Raw genomic sequence first — 21,902 nt, forward strand, 5'->3', positions numbered from 1 at the left:
CATTATTTTCTTTTCTTCTTTATTTATTAAGAAAATCAACTTTTTTTTCCACGTGGGCCGTTAGGGGTAAGTTTCTAAGGAAACTTCTTTTTTTTGTAAAGGGGAGATGATACGATTTTGGTTGATTTTGTTTATTTACATGAGTTTGTGAGGTTAGTTGACAGCTCTCATTGATTCGGGGTATCGATATTTTCCCCTCCCTCAATCAATTTGGGTATTTCAGACCGCGCATGCCACAGAAAGGAAAAAAAAAACCAGGAGGGACTCCATTTTGATTTTTCGAGTCGTTGGGAACGGGTGCAAGTGTTTTCAGGGTATCCAGTGCGAAGGGGCCATTTTTGGAGGTAGAGCCCTTATTTTAGCCAGTTGTGGCATTACTCTTCTCCAAATTGCGTTAGAGACGATTTGAGGCCACCGCATTTGGGAACGAGGACGTGTGTCCTGTGTTTTTGAGACCCCCGAAAATTCACTTTAAGGCCGCACACCATCAGAGGCCTTTTTTTTCTTTTTCGTCTTCGCTTTACTTTTATCGTTGGGTTTTTTTTTCCTCCTCTTCTCTACGTGTTGCCATCTTTTTGCGCTCTTGGCGTGGAAAGGTTTTTCTGTGTGAAGTTTGGACGAAGGTCAACTAGCCGCCCCGCCCCACCCCATTTTCTAAGTGAGGACGCCGTGTTGGACTCCGGAAAGAAGGAGAGGCGTTAGTTATAGGGTATTAGGTATTATTTTATTTTCTTGTATTTTTTTTATTATTTAAGTATATTCGCGTTCGGCATCTTCGCCACCGCCAGGAACGGCACTGTTGCGGTACGGACGCGAAGTACTCATAGGGTTAGAATAGTAACTTATTTAGGTTCTTTTTTTATATTTAGATCGATAGTTTGTACTCAGTCACACAGTCACTCACCTCCCCCGTTCTAAATAAATTTAATTAATTGTAGGCTCCAATTTTATTTTATTTTTTTTTTGTACCATCACCCACGGCCTTCCCGGTTGAGCCTAGTCGCGGTCGAGAGCCACGTAACAGTACTATAAGCAGAGTGCGGGTTAGCATTGGACAGCGTACCTTCGGCTGCTTCTTTTTAGGCTTCAGTGTATACTCATTTTCTTTACAAAGTCGATTTGTCGTTTTTACAATATTCGATCTTGCGTACCCATTTACCTGAACGGCTGTCCAAGGTATATTTTTCACCGTGGTGTCATCCTAAGCTCACACTCCTAAACATCTGGTAGCTCCAATTAGGAACGTGAATAAGATTTAATAATATTTGAAATTCAGGATGAACACGACTTGCCCAATGGAAACACAGAAAGTTGATAATATCGACGATTCTCTGTTATCAAGGTACAGGTCGTGTTCGGCCTAATTTTCGCTTCAAATTTTTCATTACTTTAAATTTGCTGTACAGAAACGAAAATATAATATTTTCCAAACGATCCTTATTCAGAAAGATTTTGAATGAAAATAATAGACCTCAGGTTATTTTTTAAGAAATGCCTTTGATGTTACACATTTATTTGTAATTTGACTGTGTGCGAACCATAAGAAAGCCAAGAACTTCAAATTTTGCTTTTTATTTTCCTAGCTTACGTTCGGAAAGTATTACAACAGGAACCATTTCATGAGTGGTTAATGTCATGTTTTCCCGCCGTTTCATAGCTTCAAAAATATGAAAAATTATATTTACTCTTTTCGTTTGTCTGTCCACTGTTGGCGATTTCATTGGACAGATAATCTCCGGAGTCACAGACAGATTGCTGTGAAATTCTAAATATAGTTTAGGCTTACCTAGTTAACGGAAAAACGCCGACCAAAATTTATCAATGCTTCCTTGTCACAAATGTGATGACGTCATCGTACAATTTTGCTAAGTAATTGTAAGCTTACGCAAACTACAGAACTCATTGCCCATTTTTCTAAAGAAGAGCCACATCAACGTCGCATTATTAAAAATTTCAATTTTTACAGACGTCTGCAACCGAGCACGTGTACGTTTACTCCTCAAATTATCAAATTTAATTATCAAATTTTGCAAACATTTTTAAATCCGGATTGTATCAATATACAGCATGACCAAGTACTGTTTTAGTTGACATTAATGAATTATCGTAAAATTGGTTACTTCTATTACCGATTCAAACAGTACTTGTAGATCATGCGGTGTAATGTATGCATCGCTAACTTTGGCGAGTGCAAAATTCTAATATTCTATAGGAAAAATGCACCCATTATTTATGATCTTTTGGATCAATCATTACTAAATACCTTTCATGTAACAAACTTAGAACTGCGTGAAGCAAATATTAGATAATCAATCAATTGTTCTATCTATATTATCAAGACTAACGTCTCGTTCAGCTTTAACCTTTTATTTAGATTTGTCCAATTTGAATCCGTTGAAACAGTGGTCTGAACAATGGATTACATAATCGAATCAGTGAAAATTGTGATATCTTTAATTGCTCAGTAAAACACCTAGAAGGTGAAATATCAACCAGCAATGTGTCGTTTTTCTCTTTTTTTAAGATATTCACTTTTTTAATCCAAATTTGAAGATTTGTTTTTTCACTATGTCCATTAGGGTGATTCAAAAAAAAAAAAATAATTTTTTTTTTCGTGCAAAGAGGTTCAAAAGTTTCTTTTCAACGTAAAAAAATACCAGTTAAAATTTGAGCTCTTAATATTAATATTAAGACCGTCCGCATCGCGTTTTTCTATTTCCCATAAGAATAACATGGGAAAATTTTTGTTTGCACCTTCTGATTTTTATTGCTAGCCCGTCGTGTGTCGTGAAAAAAATTCAATCACATATTTTTATAGAGAATTGAACGCTCTACAAAAAGTGTCTCCTATGATTGTGCGAGAAACCTGATAGTTGAAGAGTTATTTTAGGCTAAAGTTCAATTTATCCAAATTTTGACGTTTTTGATGCATTACAATAAATTTGATGGTCTTATTGGAATAAATCACCACAAAAATTTATACACATTTTAAATTTAGTTTTTTAAACAGTAATTGTTTATAATTTTATGCTATAATAAGGCCAGTAAAACTCTTTCCGAACATTTTCAGCATCAGTGGGTTAAAAAATCATAGTCAGGTTTCTCGCAAAATCATAGGAGACACTTTTTGTAGAGCGTTCAATTCTCTATAAAAATATGTGATTGAATTTTTTTCACGACACACGACGGGCTAGCAATAAAAATCAGAAGGTGCAAACAAAAATTTTCCCATGTTATTCTTATGGGAAATAGAAAAACGCGATGCGGACGGTCTTAATATTAATATTAAGAGCTCAACTTTTAACTGGTATTTTTTTACGTTGAAAAGAAACTTTTGAACCTCTTTGACACGAAAAAAAAAATATTTTTTTTTTTTGAATCACCCTAATGTCCATTGTATATTAAAAGTTATATTACCTCTATATTGGCACATCTGTGCTGCTGGTAATAAATTATTATTATTATTATTCTGTCCTTATGAAAAATTAATAAATTAGGAGTAGTTTTTATAGAAGAATACCTACGCTCCAACATTCATGCGAAATTGATTGCGCTTTTACGAAGAGACATAAGTTGTGTTTAAATATCTTTAGACCAGTTTTTAGGAATTTACATAATGTTAGCACGTAAACCGCGTTATTTTTCGCCCGGACAATGTACGGCCGATGCATGCACGAGGCCTTCTATTTGGCAAAAAGAAAAGCAAGTTTCCGGCAAAGACGGATACGGCATCCATCTAAGCACAAAGCTCCTCTGTGTCCGTCCACACAGTTTGTATAGGGATTGGGATTTGTTTTTGATCTGTGGTTTCTTTTTCAGACCGTGTCCGTGTCCATGCTGCTCCGCTATTCGCATCACCAGATATTCGTGTTCATCGGTGAGTCTTTTGATTTATAGTAGCTCACGCTCTTCCCGAGGGAGCGTCCCGTTGACCTGTTATTCGAACGGGACGACGGATTTGAGCATTTGCGCCAGCAATGGAGCACTTCCGACAAACGTCATCGATGGAATTAATCGTCCTCTTGACGAAAATTGAGCCGACGATGGACGCCATATTGGTGACGTAAAACGAAAGTGTTCCCTTGCTTACGGCAGGGGAGGCAAGCAATTTTTTGTCGTCGCGGCCGGGGTATTTATAATTTGCACACCTTTCAGGGGGCGTTATTGATTAGCCCAAAACGTTCATTCTTTCACTTGCTTCCTCTTGCTTCCCCACTTCATCAATCTTTCTTTAACGATTTATGCATATCCAGCACGGGCGCACCTACAACTTTTATCATTACAGAAGTATCTTTGCGCTAATTGTAAAAAGACGACGGTGATTAGTGGGAAAGAAAATCGTTGATGCTTTATGGGAGGACCGATGCGCCTTGTTTGTTTTTAGGGTCGAGGGATGGTGATTACTTTTAAGTGTTCAACCCTGAAACGTGTATCTTTTTTTCAATCCAGTGCATGCTGTCGTTTGCATATTTTGTCATTTGTTTGTATTGTTTCCAAAAAATATTATCCAATATTATTTTATGCAATCCCTCGAGTAAAAAAAAGCTTACTTCTGAGTATTAGACTTTCACTTCGTCGTTCAAAATTTTGAAATCAAGAGCTCAATATATTTTCCGTTCGTGTTGTATTGCAACAACATTTTTCCTAAGACTGTGGAGTTAGAAAAAACAAAAATAATGTGCGTCTGGAAAAATGCTGCAATTATTTTAAGATAATTAATTATAATTGTTAACATGCTTTAAATTATTTCATTAGCAAGTTCTTTATAACACTTCTCACGCAATTTTTTGCACCTTTTGAGTGGTGAATTTAGCATCCTGATAAAGAGCTTTTCTGGTGTTTCAAGTAGCTTCTTTTTTGCATTGAGAGCATAAGCTGGGGAAGTATTGCAGTAGTGCATGAAGCATGTTAATTTCGTGTTTTTCCTACGTTTTATGGATTGTACAATACGAAAACAGCGATATCCCGTTTCCGTTTGTTTGTGATCTGTGTGTTGACGATTTTATTCGACATCGAAACTATTTGATCGATTGTTGTGGAAACGCAAACCAAAATTTGTTTATTCATCGCCATCAAAAATTGATGACTTCATATTCTGTTATATTTTGGTAGTAATCCACCCTTATTTTTTGGCTTGGGTACCTAGATTTTTGGGAAAACCCGAAATTTCTATAAGAACTGCTCTGAACTCTTGCTCTAAGGCTCTCTTTAACATGGAACATGGCTAATTAAAATTTATGTAAGTATTTATCACCTCCAAAACTTGATAACGTCATCTAAAAATTTTGCCAAATAAATCTATTTAAAATCTGTAATTTACATTTGTGGCTTATCATTTAGCATTTATATCGGGAGAGTAATATAATTTTTAACCGAGTCATTCTTGGAAAGGATTTAGCATCTCGGTGATTAAACCACACTGATAAATGTCAAAAAATGAAAAATGTAAAAGCATTCTTAATTTTAGTAAAATAAGCCTGAAGTTATATGGATAATTGGTACAAGTTTTTTTTTTGTTATTTTCAACTGTAATTCCTCCAAATTGTTGACAAGTGTTTGATAAAGTGTTCTTTAAATAGGGCCTCAAAAATGGTGTGCAGGGGTAAGATCACAACATCTTGAGGGCCAGATATTCTCTGTATTTCTATTAATGATCAGGTCGTCAAAAAATTCCCGCTATCGTGGTCCTAGTCAATTGCGCTATAGCCACATCTTGTTGAGAATAACCTACTTTTGTTTCGTCATCCTGAAGTTGAGGTATAAAATCTGCCAACATTCATTTCTTTCTGCAACGATTTGGTTACCTTGGAGAGGATTACATTGAATAAACAAGTTAATCACATAATTGTACGTTATTGCCATGATTAACTTCAAATAATGTAGTCCCTATTATCTGTCGTTGACTAATTGCAGCCCCATCACCAATTTTTTGAGAATGAAGGGAAGTTACACCATAAACATGAGAACTAATGTAGCCAGTTAAATGAAACCAGGCTTCGTGTGTGAAAAAGATTTTTCCAATAGTTTATCGCAAAACCACTAACAATAGTTAAACCTAGCTGGAAAATTAGTTTCGTGTAATTTTCTTGCACATATGTTATTCGACGAAAGCAGTGCTAAATTTTTTTCTCAATATTCCTTGGCAAGTTCCATATGATAAATGTCGTATATTGTAGGGGTTTGCTGTCTTAGCATTTCCACTATTTTCTGGAGTTCTCGTATCTTTCGACTCGCCACTTCCCTGCTTTCTTTGCAGAGACGAATTTTCTCGGAACTTATTTGTCTCACATCGTTGTAATGAGTTGCAAAAACTGGACATAGTCCACGATGTTGTTGGAAAAGTCTTCCCGGAATTCATCCCAAGTGGTCCGAGTCCTCCTACCCACCGTTTATCTTCTGTCAGTTTCGAAACATCAGGTTGAGTGATCGATAGCCGAACTTTGTTTATCCATCCCCACCAAAATTTTGAAGACATGACGTCATAATTTGCGAAGTAATTCTGTTTAAACAATGGAAAATAGTGTGCGTTTATACGTGTGGTTGGTTAATGCACTTTTCCGTCGTTGAGTAAAAAAGAAGAAAAAAGGGTTACCTAATTATCCCAAAACTTCTGAGAATATAGATTTAATTTTTGCTTAAATATGTAGGTGCTATCACAAAAAAAATATGCAGAATAAACTAAGAGTGTCAACATCTGAAAAATCCCTAGAATTTCGATTACATCTGTAATGCGATTCACAAATGTGTGCTTGCTGTCAAATGTAACGGTCTAGTCTTTGAAGTTCTATACTCTTTCAATGGTATAACCATTTATATTAGTCATATCTAATAATTGATTGTTTCCGGGAATAGGGTAAAATTTTGGATTTATCGTAATTGAATGTTAAACGATTTTGTATACAGTTATACACCATGTGTGTAAGATATTGAGACACGATTATAGAAAAAAACAGTCATTGGTCGAATTTATTTCAGCATATAACTTGAAATCATCCGCATAGATTAGTTTATTGCGTGGTATCACATCAGTTACATCATCGATGAAAAGCAAAAATAGTAACGGGCCTAGGTTCGAACCTTGAGGCACACCCGAAGATGGAATAAAGGACCTTGACGTAAAATTTCTATATCTGCCTGCAAATTGTCTCTGTCTTAAATACGAAGTGAAAAGTTTTATTAAGGAACTAGGAAATTCCAATCTATTTAATAATTTTTCTAAAAGTATAAAGTGATCGATTTTATCGAAAGCTTTTGTAAAGTCTGTATATACAACGTCACATTGGCTTTGATTATCTAAAAAAGTGTGACCAAGTTCGAAACTGTCGATCTTTTTTGTACGAAGTGCTGATGGTGTGGTGATTATGTATTTCGTAGAGTTATAAATATGCGATGGTTTCGAGTGCTTTGGCGAAATTGCACAAAAGGGAGATTCCTCTGTAATTCGTGATTTCATTGGGTCTACCTGTTTTTAAGATGGGACAGATGTAGGCGTTTTTCCATTGAGAAGGGAAGACACAGTGTTTGAATACGAGGTTGAATATTACATAGAGAAGTTGGGCAAGAACTTCGGCACAATCCTGTAAAATAAAACATGGAAAGCCGTCGATCCTCATGGTAAATAAGTTTTTGAAATGCTTTAAGGTTGCCCTGGCATCTTCGATTTTAATGCATACCGCCATGATATGAGAGCTTGAGTGTGTCGTCTTTTCTGATAATTGCAACACAGATGCGAGGTCGATTAATACGCTGTTAAAGTAGTCCCCAAAAGCGTTTACGATATCCGAGGGTTTAGACAGTTCCATGTCAGAATACTTCGTTATGCCAGGAATTCTAGACATACTTTTTTGGCCTGAACATAACCCCAGAATTTTTTGAGATCGGTAGTGATAGAGCTTTCAGTCGTCTGTGTTAAGTAATTTTTGTAGGCTTGCCTATTTAAATATTTTGACCTGGAACGATAACTCTTAAATGTGTTATAATTGAGGGGGCTATTGTGCTTTTCATGGGATTTGAAAGCAAGTATTTTGCCTCGGAGACAGTTTTTAATTTGGGGTGTGAACCATGGAGGATAATAATTACGATTGGTGCTGAAAGATGAAGAGACCTTTGGAATAAACAAATCAAACAGACCTTAGAGTTTGTTATAAAATAGAAGGCATATTCTGATAGAAACTGGTTTGTAATTTTGATGCCAATGATGTCTATAAGTGAAATTACTTCACTAAAAGAGGACAAGTCCAAATCTGTACAGGAGAAATTATTTTTTACTGCTAGGAGAACTCCGCCACCTTTAGTACGTGCAGTAGATTCTCTAGAACGATCCTTGCGAAAGACATTGAAATTTGGAGGAAATAATTCATTGCTGGAAATATCGCTAGATAGCCAGGACTCGGAAGTAGCTATAAAATCATATTCACATTCTAAAACAGAATTATAAAAATTAACAGCTTTCGAGTTTAGGCCTCTAGCGTTTTGATAAAAAATTGTAAATGTGTAATGGGGTGACGCTATTAGTTCGACTTCATAATTTTAGGAGTTCCATGGACGTGACGTATCTTCTAATTCGTTTCACCATTCATAATTCTATTACTCATTTCTTCCTTTAGTTGCCTGTAGAAATCCATTTGTCTGGGTGTTTTGTCAAAAGGAAATAGATAAACATTTGAGCGTCAGATTGCTATTACCTAGGTTGAAGGACAAGGGTTGTTAGAAATGGATTATTTTAAGTTCAACATGCTGAGTAATCAGTATCTGACAACGGAGTGTCAGTCAGTAGCGTAACATGCACACTTCAGAAGGGGGTGGTTTTTAAATTTATTTTTTTAAATCTGGTCAACACGCTAGCACGAGTGCGAATGAATCTAGTAGACACTAATCTAAACAGGTACAGGTACCCATCGCAGGTAGAAAAGTTCACTATGACAGAGAAACTATGACGGACGCCTCTGAGGGTGCGCCCATTCGAAAATGCTGGATATGTTTCATTGTACTTCAGGAGCGAAGGAAGTTCTGCCGAAACAATTTTTTTACTTTACCGAGGGGGCTGTTTACGTTAGGAAAATCATGTCTCATTTCATCTACTATTCGATTAAATCTGTGTGTTTAACAAATTATATAAATTAGTCGTAAAATAGGATAAATAGGTTTGATCTGGTGCGTAGCTAACAATAAAGTTTGCGACGTCTGACAGCAATAGTATTTTATTTTGGAACTACGTTAGGTAGGAAGGAGATCACAAAACATCAGCTAACAAATTTTAAAACAGTTAGATATTTAAGGGGCCAATTTCAAGTTGGATTTGCGATAACGCAAGTCCTCGTTGGTATGGAAGATGCGATGGCAGTAGTTGCGATCGTGAACGCAATCGCGATATCGCAAATCCAACTTGAAATTGGTCCTGAAATATGGTATTAATAGGTGACGTAACCCGTGCAAGAATAGATGGTTCATCCACTACAAAATTGTGAGATATAATTTTTTTTTGTAGCCCGATATTAAAACAACTTTTGAAATTTTTATTACGTGTTTATTCTGTTCTATTTCGGAAATTGATTGTAGATCTTTTTATGTTTTTTCATAGACTTTGCGACCATTAATTATATTCTCCGCTTCACGAAGTGTAACGGAAGAAACACTGCCTTTATTCATCTTTATTCCTCACTCTTCGCCTAGTGTTATCCTTTCTTATCAGATTTTTACGAACGCAGTGAAAAATATGTCCGTAAAAATATTTGTGCCCGCAAACTGTGACTACCGAAAAAGTCCTGTGACCTGATGTGTCGTGTTTATGTTTTAGACCTTTAAAAGACGCCGTTTGCGAAAAACATCCATTATGTCGAGTTTTTAAAATGCATCAAAGAGAAAATGTGTATAATCATTATTTAATGTAGCTTATCCTAAATATTCATTATATTCAAACAAACAAGTTGTGGCAGGTTAACTGGAAAATAATAAATAAAACTGAATATTAAAATAAGCACATAGTGACAATGCTCTTTTGGGTAGTAGCAACATCAACAAAAAGTCTTGTCGTTTTGTTGGATCGTGATTACTGGTTTGTCGGATGTATCGGTTTGTTTTCTTTTTGCATGGTTTCCGGGTACGATTGGTTTGTGAGTTTTTATTTTCAGCAGTCATATTTCATCAAACTCGCCATTTCGGTCAGCTTCTTATATTTTGGGTTGGAGTTAATACTTTGAACATGAAAAGTCTCAAGGGTCACAGCCTCGGGCTGCAGGCCGCAGTCCGCCAAACAACTGCTCATGTTGACCGAAGTTGCGGTTAGGCTTTACATAAGAAAGTATATCCGTTTTATCCGTATATCTATCAAAGTCACCCTTCCTGTTTTATTGGAAATATAATGGAGGATAAAGTAAACGGCTCTGGATGGAAATATTTACCTACAAGTAACATAACGTTTTTATTATTCCTGTTTTTAATTTCAAGCGTAATGTGAATATTACTCGCTAATGTAGCTAAAATGGCTTCTACTGTCGACTACGAAAAAGGAAAGCTATGATTTTATAAAAGAGGAAATCCCCAAAACCTCATTTAATTCTATTAATCAGAGCCGATAATGGATGCGCATTTTTTAGAGGATGCATTATGCATTCATATGCCGGGATCTAAATTTATATTTTCTTCCTTTATTTTTAGTTGACCTACTGCAAATGCTGGAATTCAACGTGACCGTAAGTTTTCCGGCTGCTCCTCTGCTGACCGTCATCTTGGCCTTAGTTGGTAAGTGTTAGTGTTCTGTTGTATCCTTCTGGGAGCGAAATTTTCTTCGGTTAGGTTAAAAAGTTACTTTCTCGGTTTATAATTTAACTTTGCTTTCAATATTGAAACAAGTCCAAACCGCCGAAACTTTCTTCCAAATAATTTATTCGAGATTAAAGGTTCGGAAATCATAAGATAAAGGGTTCCTTCTAATCTCGATTAAAGCGCACCTGTTTCGGGCGTTCACCAGCAATTATCTCTTCTGATGTTTCACTTGAAAATTTGTTTTTACTTCAAAACGAGGCGTACTCGCCAAGTTTCCGTAAATCAGAACGAGATTAGTGTTTGTGGCGAAAATACCTTCGGTTCGGAAGTAATTGACAGTGTGACGTAAAAAATCTTGAGAGGAGGTCGTTAGTGAGTTGCAAACAGTTCAGTTGGAGGATTTTCAAAGTTCGAAGCTTTTATGTCTGGGTATATGGCGTGGTAATTTGCCCATTTATGCAGCTCTACACCAGAGAACGGTTATGATTATGTCTACTTATTAAATACTTAAAAAGTGATAGTTTAAATAAAATTAATGTAACCAAATTTACCACAGTGTCGAATAAATCAAAGCAATAACGCACGAAATAATAACATATTTTTTGATTAAAGTGAAAGTTTGAAATCTTTTCATTATCTAAAAATACATGAGTCTGACGAGAAGTCTACTTTTGTAATCTTTGTAGGTAAATTTTCAATGTAAGAGTATTTTCTTACATATTCTGGTTAAAAAACAGTATTGTTTAGGCATAATAACTTTAAACCGAGCATCCCATTTTACCGAATTTTGAGCTGTCCTGAAGTGGATTGTCGCAGGGAGATATTTCGGTAATTTCTAAGCTGTCGTAACTTGAAAACTAAGGGCGTTAGAAATTTGGAGTTCCTATTCTTGAGTTTTTTTTTTGTTTTATAAAAGTTTGGCTTCAGCTCGTCAGAAACTAAAACTTGTTTTGTATCATTCTTAGTGAAACTGAATTGTTGTATTTGAGGTTTCCGATATTTTTTGAAACTGGTCATTTTTAAATCCTATTTGGAGGCACCAAATTGTTTACTTGTCACGTTTTGATTCTTATGTTGTAAAACTTGGGTGTTTTCGTTGAGGGATTTTTATTGTTACTTTTGACATTTTTTGAACTAATTGTGGTACGAGTATAAAGGACACAGTTTTTGCCTAAAAAGAATATTCATGACACAAAAATTAATTCTCACGACAATGTGGTCGGCAACGTAACTGAAAAACAAACATAAAATTAGCACACAACAAAATTAGTGTCATGGATAACGCGAGCTATTATCCTTGATAATAAATTAAAAGTTCTTAGCAAATTAAGTATTAAACAGTCGTTTTTCGTTTTAAATCTAATATAATCAATAATAATGATTCTTTCATTCTTTGTAATTGATACGTTAATAAAAGCTGTAGCCAGCGTAGCCTTTTTTCACGGTGTCATTGGTACCGCACTAACTTTCACCTATATAAAAAAATCGGTTGACAGAATTTCCTTCACTTTTGAAGTATAATCCGACAAATTTCGCTTCTTTAAAAAATTATAAAATTTGATTTTGCGATTTTCGTTTCGTAAATATTTTATAAAGTAAAAACCAGCCCAAAATTCTTGTAAAATATATTTAAAGTAGATAACTAAACGGGATAACATGATCTCTCAGTACTAACAACAAGCTTACTTCAAGTGTTTATGTTCATACATCGAAAGAATGTCACGTAGAAATTAGTTTGATTTGAATGGGTTTGTTTCCTCAAAACAGAGGTCTAAAATTATTAATTACGCCACAATTGAACAAAATGTTCTGAATATTATAATTTTGATTTTATCATTTTTAAATATATCAGCTGGCGCATTCTGTGATGACATGATTAATATAGACAATACTAGTCACAGCGCATTACTAATAAAAGAGAAAAAAAAAAAAGAAAAAAGCCAAGTTTGGCATCGAATGTGCGACCGCAGGTCGGCGTTCTCCTCAATAACTAACAGGTCTACCATGGTATATATCCGGCGTTGGTAGTAAAATGTTATACATTGCAAATGTTTTTGCGAAAATTTGGACGTTTAAGGAAAAAATTCTAAAGCGGATTCGTACATCACCACTATAGAGGAGCCTTTCTGTTGCATTTAACGTGCCATTCCCACCCGTCGGATTTTATGACACGGCCCCGTATATTGTTGTACCACATTTAAATAATTTTAAAATAGATTTCTTTGAGATGACGTCATCAAATTGTTGATGAGGCTGATTAGCCAAATTTTGGTTAGCGTTTAACCATCTACACGATAGTGTTAATGTCTATTCAAAATTTGACAACAATCGGTCCGGTAGTTCCGGAAATTATGTACTTCGTTAGCTTACGCTCGGAAAGTAAAACTTGATCTTTCCTCATTCTTACTTTTTTCGTTGGTTTGTTTGTAAAAATATATCTGTTTTTTAAACTGTCTGACCATATTATTATGACATGCTTATTTTCTCGCAACTATTCTTAGTTAGATATTCATTGGATATTGTTCTGCCGAATTTTATTGGAAATAATATTTATTTTAGGAACACTTACGGTTTTTTAGATAATTTTTGTTTTAAGGGGATCAGTGGCGGCTCGTCCATGGGCTCGATTGGTTAATAACCCCCAAAAATGTGTTCTTTTGTTTTTTAAAGTTTTTTGGATTTTACACTTTACAGAAACTTTCTCAGTGTGTGTTAAGTTATTAAATATTTTGTGTACATTACCAACGACAACTGCGGAAAACGAACGGTGTTTCCCAGCTTTAAGAGAATAATATAGAAGAGATTGAAAATTATAGAATACTATGTGACAAAAAACACAGCTTTAGCAATGTTAAGTGTTGAAGAGTCTACTGTGAAAATATGTGTGGGTTTAAATGTGATCGAACATTTTTCAAAAACAAAAGAAAGGAGAATTGAGCTGAAATTGAAGACGTTTTAAAAACTAGAAGGTAGGTTTATAGACGGTTTGCACTTACATATGTATATAAATTGACCCACCAGTAGAGTGGACTACGAGCCACCACTGATGGGTATGGATTAAGCTTTATATAAAAAATTGTTAACACAATCAGATTTCGGTGTTTTTGTGTCTTCTACACAATCCTGATAGTAATTTTGTTTCAATTTAAATTATGCGTACTTTGTGTGATTTGATTTTGCTTCTTGTGGAGATAGACCATAATTTAATTGCCTTCAACATTGTTGACGTCAATTTCGAACTGGCCGTTATACTATTATGTGAAATTTCATGATGCAGATCTAAATTTACGACATCTGCAATATTGTCAGGTCAGTCGGTGTTGTCATTACAAGTATTAAGTTACGTAAATTATTCTGTAATTTCGTTCATTGTTGTCTTGTCATGTTTTTTCACTTTATTAAGAGGTAGTTCACACAGTGTTCGAATGAATTTCGTCCTAAACACTTACGTCTAGAAAAATGAAAGTACGCCCCTGTCTGTTGTTTTCAAGCCAGTTTATTTTATTTGCTGAAATTTAACTAAGTAGAACAAAAACTGATGAAAACATGTTTTTGCTCAACAGTTAGTTTAGTACATATTAGGTGCATACATTCAAGGTTTTGTGATAGTGTTAAAAAACGAATCTCACTGTTAAGTATGAAAAATCTAAGCCTTTGTGGAACGACGAATTAATAATCGTACACAAAAGTACACCAAGAAGACCTAAGAAACGATATAGAACGAATTTTTTGCATTTTTCCAAGAAAATTTTAGGTGGAGCTATATCAGTCAAAATTTTGAAAATATCGTCAAAGAATACGTACGGTTTTAAATATATGATGAAAAAAATTCGTCTAGTGAGTAGTCGCTTATTTTTAAAGTAATGATTGGTATTGTAATTATTCGGCTTTTAAATATTGAATTCATTAACATGAACCAGGAACCCATTGGTGTTGGCAATATAATTGTTTTATCATTAAATGCCAAAGGTTGTTGTTGCTGTTGATTTTTTTTTTGGTGAACGACTAACGCTTATGATTATAAACGAAAATAATAATTATATTATATTATTTAATATTCCAATTTATTAAAATTCAATTGCTTTCCAAGCAGATTGTTTTTTAATAAACTTCTAAATATACTTCCGGAACCACGAAACGAAAACAACCTGAGTGCATCTTTAATGAGCTTGAACATACATTTCCCCATTTAGAAGAAAACTGAGAAGTGTATTGGTCAGAAGAATTGAGGTTCACATACTTCTGTTAAGGAAAGTTATGAGCAGTAAATGCAAGTTCCAAAGAAGGCATTCGGTTTGACATCTTCAAACATCATGTAAATTCCGTGTCTGTTTTAACGCTATATCTGGTTGAAAATTTGAAAAAATTTTGTTTAACGCACCCCTAATTGATATTTGAAATTTCAACTTAAAAAGCAAATGCTTTTGTTTTTTGTTGAAGAGGAATCTTATTATTGAGTTTCGCACATTCATCGATTTGTGCGCAAATTCCGGTCAGTGGTGTGTGTAGTTTGATTATTTTTAGATATATATCTACCATTTTATCCTAAATTCGTAAATAAGAGGCATTTCTTTTATTTGTTTCTATATTTAAATACAAAGGAAACCGTTGTATAAACTATTTTATAAAAACTGAAATTCAAATTTGTGCTTAGTAAATCCCATCTAAAATGAACAAAATAATATTCCTGTGATTTATGAATCTACCTTCAGTTTTAATATGTGGGTTTTGGAAAAAAAAATCAAAATTGTACAACAAAATTTTATTTTATTTTAGAAGCTGAAATTGGTGTATTGCCTGCATACAGTCCTTTTTTATTTGTTTATACAAACACACTAAAAACTTACTCCTATTAAAAAATTTTCATTTACTTATAGTTTGATTATCTAAGAAATTAGGCTTACGTCAGATTAATTTTAGACCAATTTTTGAGAATTAAAGTTGTAACAATGCTTATCCTAAATATTAATTTCACGTTATAAAAAGTATGGTGCTACAGATCACATTCTACGCCACCTTTTTGTTAAAAACTAGACAACTTTTAATTTGAATTTTACTTCATTGTTTTACTTAATTAGTACCGTTTTTGAGATGAATTTTGCTGCTGGGACAAACTTGTGGTTTTAATGCCAACATTTTATCGCCAAATTGTTATCAGTCTAGTGGAAATAATGAGTCGCAAAATTTAAATGCAAAATAAACACAGATTCTCGTAGTATGCTTAATCTTAAAATTACCAACGTATTCGGATTTATTCATATTGTGATCTCATCGTAATGTGATTATTTCTTGATTTAATAAATCCTGTGTTCTTATTATTTATTTACTCAAATCATTTTAACCTTTACTGTCTTTAGTTAATGTTATATGTTTTCCTTACAATTTATTACTCCTTTTAATTTGTCGTCTTTACGAATACTGTAATTTAATTGAAAAGGTATTTCTAGGGTCACTCATATGTTAGATTTCTTCTTCATTTACTTTTTCTCTTAAAAGAACGCTTTTTATTTAATATATTAAGAGAAAATGTTTCATTTCATCTAAAGTAGAATTGACCCAAGACGAGCTCGCAAACGTCTGTATAGCAAGGTTTTATTAAAAATACCCGCGAACACAGTTTCGCCTCCAAAGAATGTTGTAATTGCAATTTAAGAATTTCAACGATAATGAAGAGCATGCGGCATACCTCCAAGCTTACATATACCGATGGTGTTTCATTTGCGTTATGTATGACGATGTCAAATGAGTATTGTGTAACAACTTGCTGGCATATTAACCGCAGAACGGGCGTAGAACGGCTGCAAAAGCGACAGACGAAGAGATCTCGATTAAAGCAGCTCATTGAAGCAATTTGAATAGCACGATTCGATTATAGAACTCAATGGAGCGCACCGCCAATACACATCTGAGGCCTAATGACTTAGAAACCCATTAGATCACTGACCGCCACTTCACATCTCCGATATTGTCCATCATTTATGCTCTTCATCACACTTTACGACTGGGCATTTGCATAATGGAGTTGTTCATTTAATGGTTATTGAACACGCCGAAAAAAATTACATCAATTAAAAGGGGCCGACGAGCTTGAACGTGGACCGGCATAGATTCTATGAATAATTATTTTGTAATAATAATGGTGATTTGCATATTCGCGAAATATCTATTTTGATTTCTGGGTGCGCAAAAAGCGTGGATGGGAGATATAAAACGGGCGCCTCAATAATGTGCTTTAAAAGAAAACGTACGGTAGCTTTATGCCGGTCTAGAATTTTTTAATGTATTTCGAGGAAACGAACGATGCAGGGTCGGTTGTCGCTGCTAGGTTGTGTCAGAGGATTCGAAAATACAAAAAAGATAATCGCTAAAGTTGCTACTTCGAAGTCGGTAATTCAGTACCTTGTCACGAGCCGCAACTTATCGTGTTTGAAGTTTTGTTAGATAGTCGAATATGGCATCTGATTTTTTATTAGGATAAAACTGGTTACTGGCAGGGGGAACCTAGTTAAGAAAATTTATAGTTAGGGAAATTATTTGAGATTGTCAGTGAGTGAAAAATAGTTAAAATAAACATTCAAGCATAGAATTAACAAATAAAAGTAAATTCAAATTAACAAAAAAAGTTTTGTCGAAAGATAAAGAGATATTTGAAAATGAAGTGTTGCTCTTCAGTACCTCAGCGTTTTTGATAAATTTGTGAATTTCTGATTCATCATCAAGAACTATTTTAACGGGCCGATGACGAGAATTTGTTTGAAAACGACCTAACATTTAAATTTAACTAACTTGATCAAGAAAGGAACAAAGCTTTTAAGCAAGGGTCGAAAAATATTTGTTAGTTGGTGATTCGTGTTGCGTGTAAAAATGGGTTTTAACATTATTGCTTAACATTCATCGCTTCTATTTTCGTTTTTTTTTTTGTGTATGAGAAGACAGCACGCACAAACTTATTTATTTAAAGGAAACGGTGTGGTTGTTGATTTTTACTGGCTATCTTAATGCGATAGCGGTACTTATTGCATCAGCAATAAGAACCATAATCTAGAGCATCTAATGGATAATGGTCGATAAAATTATGACCAGAATACTAGAAGTAACTTCGGTCTCCCAATTTTTAACATAGAAACTCAGTTACGAGATATCACGAGATCGACAGAAGTGGGAACTCAACCCAGAATATTAAGTATTTCCAAAGGATTGGTAGATGTATTAATTTATTAATCAAAAGCAGTTAACGTATTAATCTTGAACAACCAAATTTTTTTATAATTAATATAACAACTTAATTAATTAGTAGTAATATGTATTTTGAGCGCTAATGCTCATTTCCACAAATCCAAAACAAAATTTAATGACATGCTTATATGCACTTAAAGACTGACAAAATTAGATTGAGATTTTAGGGTAGTTAGTAACCTTCCTTGATATTCCTTCAACCACTCATTTCAATTCCAATCAGTCCCCTTCACCTTACAATGAATTATTGGAGGAGTGGGATCTGTGGTTACAGTGTAAATATAGAGTAGTGAACTCCACTTGGTCAAAGTAACTAGGTGACATTTTCGTAAAGTGGAAAGTATTTACTATTTAGTACATGTGTATATATTCTATGATCAACAAAAAAGTGCTTACTATTTCTACATAGGTTTGATACTTGAAAAAATCTTTTATATAAAATATGCATTAATCCTGAAAATGTCATTTATTATGTTTCCGTTTACAATACTAACCCTGTGTTGATCCTTTAACCAAAAGGAAATCTCAGCTAATTCAAAATAACTATTACCAACATACATGTTTATGGAATTTTTGAAATGTGATCGCGTATCACCCACTATGAAACAATTAACGTATATCTCAAAATTCTTTAATATTTTTTTTTTGTGTGAATAAAGTTTTATTTAAATTGCTAACATACCGCACAAATATTACTACTATAAATAACAAATCTATTAACTTATATCAAATGAAGTGGTTCATGGGCCTCCACGAGACGCAACTTTCGTCGCACACCTCGCACTAAGTTTTGGACGGTCTAAATTTCGATTTCTCTGAACTTTATGAAGATTCTTCTTCCCAACTGTTCTTGATTTTCAGCTTCCCAACCTCCATCATACAACTTTCAAGATAAAAGAGCCCAAAAGTCTTCAATCGGGCAAGCGTGGGGAAGATTAAGGGGATTGTGATTTTTAGGGAAAAAAGTGGTCGTTAAGCCAGTTTTGAGTGTCTTTTGCATAATGGCACGATGCTAAGTCTGGGCAAAATATTATATCGTCCCCAACATGATATTCGTGAATGAAATCATCCAATTTCGTCAAGCAGTTTTGGATATAGCGTTGATTATTCAATGCTTCGCCCAAAATAAGGTCTAGATACTCCTCGAATGAAAATGGCGCGTCAAGCTAAAATTTTATCAGTAAATTTTGCCTTTGTTTTATATTTTACGTTGTCTGGACTTTCATCTATGTAATCTGTATAAAAACCATCGTTGCCTTTCATCTCTGAGTTTGAGAATGTAAAATATTCTTCATCATCGATGACAATAATTTTGTCGTTCGTGATATCTATCCGTCTCAATTCCCGGCAACATCTTGGGATCCTCGCCAACTGATTGGGTGTATATTTGGGACATTTCTTTCCTTTTCGAAATTTTTGTCCATTAGTCTTTAATTCCCTTGAAATGGTGTCCTTTGAAGTGCCGTATTGACGTCCCGATTTCCTAGTTGACAACCCAACCGTATTTTTGGCTCTTGCTACCAGTCTACCGGCCCTGTCCTCTGTAAAAATTCTGGGCCTTCCGCTTTTTGGTAAGTTTATAAATAGTAGGTCTTGCTCGCATTCTTCAATGGTGCGATAAATAGTCCTTCGCGAGATGTCCTGGTCTTCAAATATACGTACTATTTCGGACTTTGGCATCCGCCCAACTAAATTATAAACACTCTTTCGAATATTTAATTTGTAAGACATTTTTGTTCAAATAATACGAAAAACTGAACTGCGAGTGTAAAAACAAGCTATTAAAGATCTTCTGTTTCCAAAGATTACTTGAAATTTCACCATTATTACACATTTTGCCTTTATTGAATTTTGTGCCAAAACTTTTGAGACATACGTTATGTTGGTTGATCATACAATGCCTGAATATCATCTTTTTATTCTTAATTTTTTCTTAATATAGTTCCCATTGTATCTGAGAAATAATCTTCATTCAAGGAAAAGCACTCACAAGGTCACTACTGTTTTTAGGTATCTGGATAAGTTATGTATGTCCACATCTTATTCAGCAATATTTTTAAGATAATGTTCATTCAACGTTGCTAACCTGTTTCATTGTATTTTTTTTTTTTTTTAGAATTAGATTAACTCTGCATAAATTACGGAAGACAATTAGGAATTTATTTAACTAATTTGTAATTCATTATTTTGTTTTGAAAGGAAATGTTTAATTACTTGCTATAGATATATATATAGAATATATATATATGATAGAACTGCTAATGGAGAATCTGATATTGTCTTAAAGTACAAGAATAATTGCCCGTTTATTGCTAAACAAAATGTAAAAGGAGGTCCATCAAAAAAGTAGTTCATTTTTATTATCACAATGTGGGTGGGATGCGAAGCAGACTTAAGGAATTTTCTCTTAATGCTAACTCTAGTGTTTATGACATAATTATTATAACAGAAACTTGGTTATTCGATGAAATATCAAATGAAGAATTGCAACTAAGTAATTATAATATTTATCGCACGGATCGGGATTTGAAGAGGACCATGAAATCAAGAGGTGGGGGTGTGATGGTTGCTGTTAATAAGAGTTTAAATTCATCTGAAGTTTACTTGGGTACCAGTGTTGAAAGCGTTTATGTTAAAATAAATACTGGTGATTTAAATTTGATTGTTGGGGGCGTGTATATTCCTCCTGCTTCTGATCTTAACACTTATAATACTCACTGTTCAGAGTTGGAAACCATCTACTCTCAATTTTCAGATTTTTCGTTTATAATTGCTGGGGATTATAATCTTGCTCATCTTGTATGGGAAAACAACAAAGTAAACTTAGATTTGCTGGGTAACTCGAAGGATTATTATGATGTCATTAATGCAACATACTCTTTTTTAAACTTGCTACAAGTTAACGAAATTCCAAATAATAGAAACGTTTTCTTGGATCTAATCTTTACAAATATCACAGATATAAAAGTCTGCGCTGCCATTGATTCGATTCTCCCGGAAACTTATCATCATATCCCATATCATTGGTCAGTCTACTCATCATATGATTTTAAGAATGTTACTTCTGAATATGTAATTTTTGATTTTGCAAATGGTAATTATCATCTTCTCAATGAATTTATTGCTTCTGTGGATTGGAAATTTCTTTTTGATGGTCTTGAATTTGAGGTGATGGTTTCTACCTTTTATAATATTATTTTCACTGGCATTGAAAAATACATTCCTAAAAAAACTATTAAATATTGTTCTAGGTCTTTTCCTAAATGGTTTAATAAAGAATTAATAGATTTGTGTCGTGACAAAAAGGTTGCTCATTCAACCTACATTAAATCTGGAAAATATGCGGACTATTTACATTTTAAAGCGTTAAGAAGTAGATGTAAAGATCTTAGCGCACGTCTTTATAATTTGTATCTGGTAAATGTAAATAATAGTATTACAGATAATCCGAAATATTTTTGGAAATTCGTTAATGATAAGAAACAGTCTCGTGGCATCCCGAATGAAATGAGTCTTTTTCATACGTTTGCCAATGGTGGAGAAAATATCTCTAACTTATTCGCTAAATTCTTTTCATCAGTGTATGTTATTGATGACAATAGCAACTCAGACTTTAACTTCAGCCTTGATGGAGAAGTATGCGATAGTGGATTAAATGTAAATCTTGCTGAAATATTTGAATATATCTCTCAATTAAAGTCTTCTTGCAATCCTGGTCCAGACGGAGTGCCTAGTATTCTGCTAAAAAACTGTGTTTTTTCAATCTCATTACCATTGTTTTTGTTATTTAAGACTTCTTTATCTTTAGGGAACTTTCCGACAATTTGGAAAAACAGCTATGTAACTCCCATCTTCAAATCAGGCAATCGGAGTAAAATTGATAATTATAGGGGGGTATGTAA

The 21,902-nt window shown here is 34.1% G+C and overlaps 1 protein-coding gene across 1 annotated transcript in view; it reads left to right on the forward strand.

Moving 5' to 3' along the window:
- LOC135144615 (membralin) overlaps positions 1 to 21,902 on the forward strand; it is a 158,129-nt gene that overhangs the window by 32,853 nt on the left and 103,374 nt on the right. The window contains exons 6-7 of the mRNA XM_064076643.1: positions 3,820 to 3,877; positions 10,657 to 10,740. Coding sequence (XP_063932713.1) covers positions 3,820 to 3,877; positions 10,657 to 10,740 — 142 coding nt within the window. The remainder of the gene's footprint in view (positions 1 to 3,819; positions 3,878 to 10,656; positions 10,741 to 21,902) is intronic.

The sequence above is a fragment of the Zophobas morio genome, unplaced genomic scaffold, assembly GCF_036711695.1.
Source record: "Zophobas morio isolate AGI-343-1 ecotype UQ-CSIRO unplaced genomic scaffold, CSIRO_AGI_Zmor_V1 ptg000108l, whole genome shotgun sequence".
NCBI classification, from domain to species: domain Eukaryota; kingdom Metazoa; phylum Arthropoda; class Insecta; order Coleoptera; family Tenebrionidae; genus Zophobas; species Zophobas morio.